Source organism: Halyomorpha halys, unplaced genomic scaffold (genome assembly GCF_000696795.3).
Source record: "Halyomorpha halys isolate HHAL.00 unplaced genomic scaffold, Hhal_1.1 Scaffold384.1, whole genome shotgun sequence".
Classification (NCBI taxonomy): Eukaryota; Metazoa; Arthropoda; class Insecta; order Hemiptera; family Pentatomidae; genus Halyomorpha; species Halyomorpha halys.
In genome coordinates, this window is record NW_027107790.1 from 273,981 (window position 1) to 276,799 (window position 2,819).

Sequence of the window (2,819 nt, forward strand, 5' to 3'; positions counted from 1 at the left end):
ATGTATAAAAATATACAAACTAGAGAAAAAAAAAAAAGAAAGCTTATTACTATTAAAAATTAAATTAATTGAACAAAAGAGAAAAAAAAGTCTTAATTGACAAATAAGACATTATCAAAATTCCTAAATATTTCATATAAAATGAAAAAATGTTTATACACACTCACAAATTCATTTCCTTACTTACACATATAAATATATCCACTGAAAGGTAGAGCAGCTCTGAGGCATAATTAAAAGAATGAACATTCAGATCACTAAAAAGCTTTGAAAATCATTTGTTCCCCAAGAAGCTGATTGTTTAATGTAAGGGATTTTAGATTTCCTTAAGGAAATGAAAATTGTATTAACAAAGTTATTATCTATATATAAGTTATTAAGAATTTCACTTTCAACATTAAGTACAGTGCCTATTAATAAAGCATTTTATAAATGGGAACAGGACAGCTTTGGAAAGATACAATAACTTAAGTATTGTTTATGATAGTATAGAGTTTAAATAACATATACATATATAAAATTCTTACTTGAATCTGACTGTGTTATTGTGAAGAAAAGAAAAATTGCTGTGCACAATATAAGCATTATAGTTGTTTTCGTTCAGTTCGAATATAAAAATAAAGATACAACCAAAAATGACGAGAAAGACGATATAGAAAACACTTCAAGTCATCTTTGCTTAGTTTTTTGGATTTCGATGTCAATATTTTGAATTTTAAACCTTTATAAAAGTTCACCAAATATTATAACACCACAATCAACACGAAAGCGAATTCAATCGCTAATTAACTTTAGAAGAAGCAACGAAAAAAAGAAACAAAACAAAACAAAAATAAAACACTATACAGCAGCAACTGAAGCGACGGCAAACACGCTTCAAACTGAAAACCGAAGCTTTGTTTAGTTCATCTCTACTGCTGAGGAGTGGGGTGGAGAGGGGACCTTTCAAGTATCGATCGCTGTTAAAGATGTACAATGTGCGTATATTGTTTTTCCTTTGATTTGACAAAATTAATTAAATATGATTAAACTCATAAGAATAATTAAGATACATAAATGCGTTGAATTCGGGCATAATTAAATTTATAGAACTATTGAACCTTCATCATAATAAAAAAAAAGTTGGTCAATGACAGGAAGTAAATATTCTGTAAGATGTCTTATCCTTTATTATTAGAAAAGGCTATTATAATCATTAGATTGCTTCTTCCTTAAAGCTTTGGTAAATTACTTTTTTAATGAATAAAATAAGTCGCTATAATGTTTTCAAAATAATACTTTGGCATAATTTATGCGTAATTGTACAAATAAACAAAAGGACACAATGCATAGCTTTTTTAAGGACACGTTTTTATGTGTTGTTACTTATGGAGAAGACAGCCGACTACGAGTGTTGTGTTAAAAAAACACTTTAATATTCAATGTATTTATGGGAAGGTACGCGAATTTAGGCTCCATCCAGCCCCCATACTTGCAGCACTTACAATTTTATATAGGAGAAACTGTAGTACAAAAGACAACAATTTAATTTCGAAGCTTTTTCAAAGCTATTTTAAAATAATGACAATGTGAAGAGTTTCTCCCGGCAGCACCCATGTTCCTAAACAGTATGTAAGTTTTGAGAATTATAAGATTAAATAGTTATTGAAGAAAAAATATATATGATAAGTGATCAATGGTACAAGGCCACAGTGTAACATTGATCACGCTCTGGTGTACCTTTTATCATTAAAAACAAGCACCCTTAAGCTATACAGTATACATTAAAAACAAAAGTACAAACAGAAATAAGATTTTATTAAAGTATTTAATTTTATTTTTAATTTACAAGACTACAAATATGTTTTAATTAAAGTTAATAAGCAATTTAAAAAGAAGCATGTTTATTTATTATCAAAGATTTCTTCGAATTTGTTCTACACTTTGCAGCCATTTCCAATGCATTAGTAGAATTTAATCTGGTATCCAAATTGATGTTGATCTTTGGAAATAATTTTTTCCGACCTAGAGCACTGATGTCCCAATCTTTTTTTCTAAATTCCACCCAAGCATATCCTCCTTTTCCCGATGTCATTCCTCCCAAAATAATTTCTATTATATCCATGATCATTAATCAGATGTGCAAGAGGTTGTTTTGATCCATGGTACGTGATTATGCGTTTTCCTAAATAGAACCTCCTCAACAATCCAGATTTTATTTAAAATTGATTAATGACAATGAGTAAAAGTATAGACTTTAAGGTTAATGACAAACTTTAACTAACTTTGGAATAAGTCGTTGATTCACGAGCTACATTTAAAGTATTTATGAAATTAATTCTATTATTTCAAGAACAAATTACAAATTTATTTCTGGAAACAGTGCGCCAAGGCTTTTTTTCATAATAAGGTTCTCCCATACAAAGAACTTATACAGAGTTCTCAGAAGAGATTTTTACCAAAATTGATATCGTTATAGGCAGTTTTAATGATAATTGAAGATTTTGAGACCACGAAAAATAAATTTCATTAGAGGAAATGAATCTTTTCTTTAATGGATAAACAGAGATGTGAAGAAAACAATAAAAACAAAAATATGTCGATTAGACTCGTCCCTTAGCTGAAATACTTTACTATCACAATAATTGACATTTTTTTAGAACTGTCCATATTATTACTTAATGATAATTTCTTTAATTGAATCACAGCTATCAATTTCTGATCAGTACGCTCATTCAAGAGATAAACTAACTCCCAATTATAAAACATTTTCAATTGAAGTCGGAGCCTGAATTCGCTTAAATGCGAAGGTTTATGATGCCAAGTAATAAACGACCACA

The 2,819-nt window shown here is 28.8% G+C and overlaps 1 protein-coding gene across 3 annotated transcripts in view; it reads right to left on the reverse strand.

Annotated features, from left to right (window-relative positions):
• Nucleotides 1–894, reverse strand: part of LRP1 (LDL receptor protein 1) — a 273,932-nt gene extending 273,038 nt beyond the window's left edge. For 2 of the 3 annotated variants that reach the window (XM_067046122.1, XM_067046121.1), the window contains exon 1: nucleotides 528–893. In XM_067046122.1, coding sequence (XP_066902223.1) covers nucleotides 528–585 — 58 coding nt within the window. In that variant the 5' untranslated portion in view covers nucleotides 586–893. Of the gene's footprint in view, nucleotides 1–527 lie in introns of all 3 variants that reach the window. The other variant, XM_067046123.1, reaches the window with a different exon arrangement.
• Nucleotides 895–2,819: the final 1,925 nt, after the last annotated feature.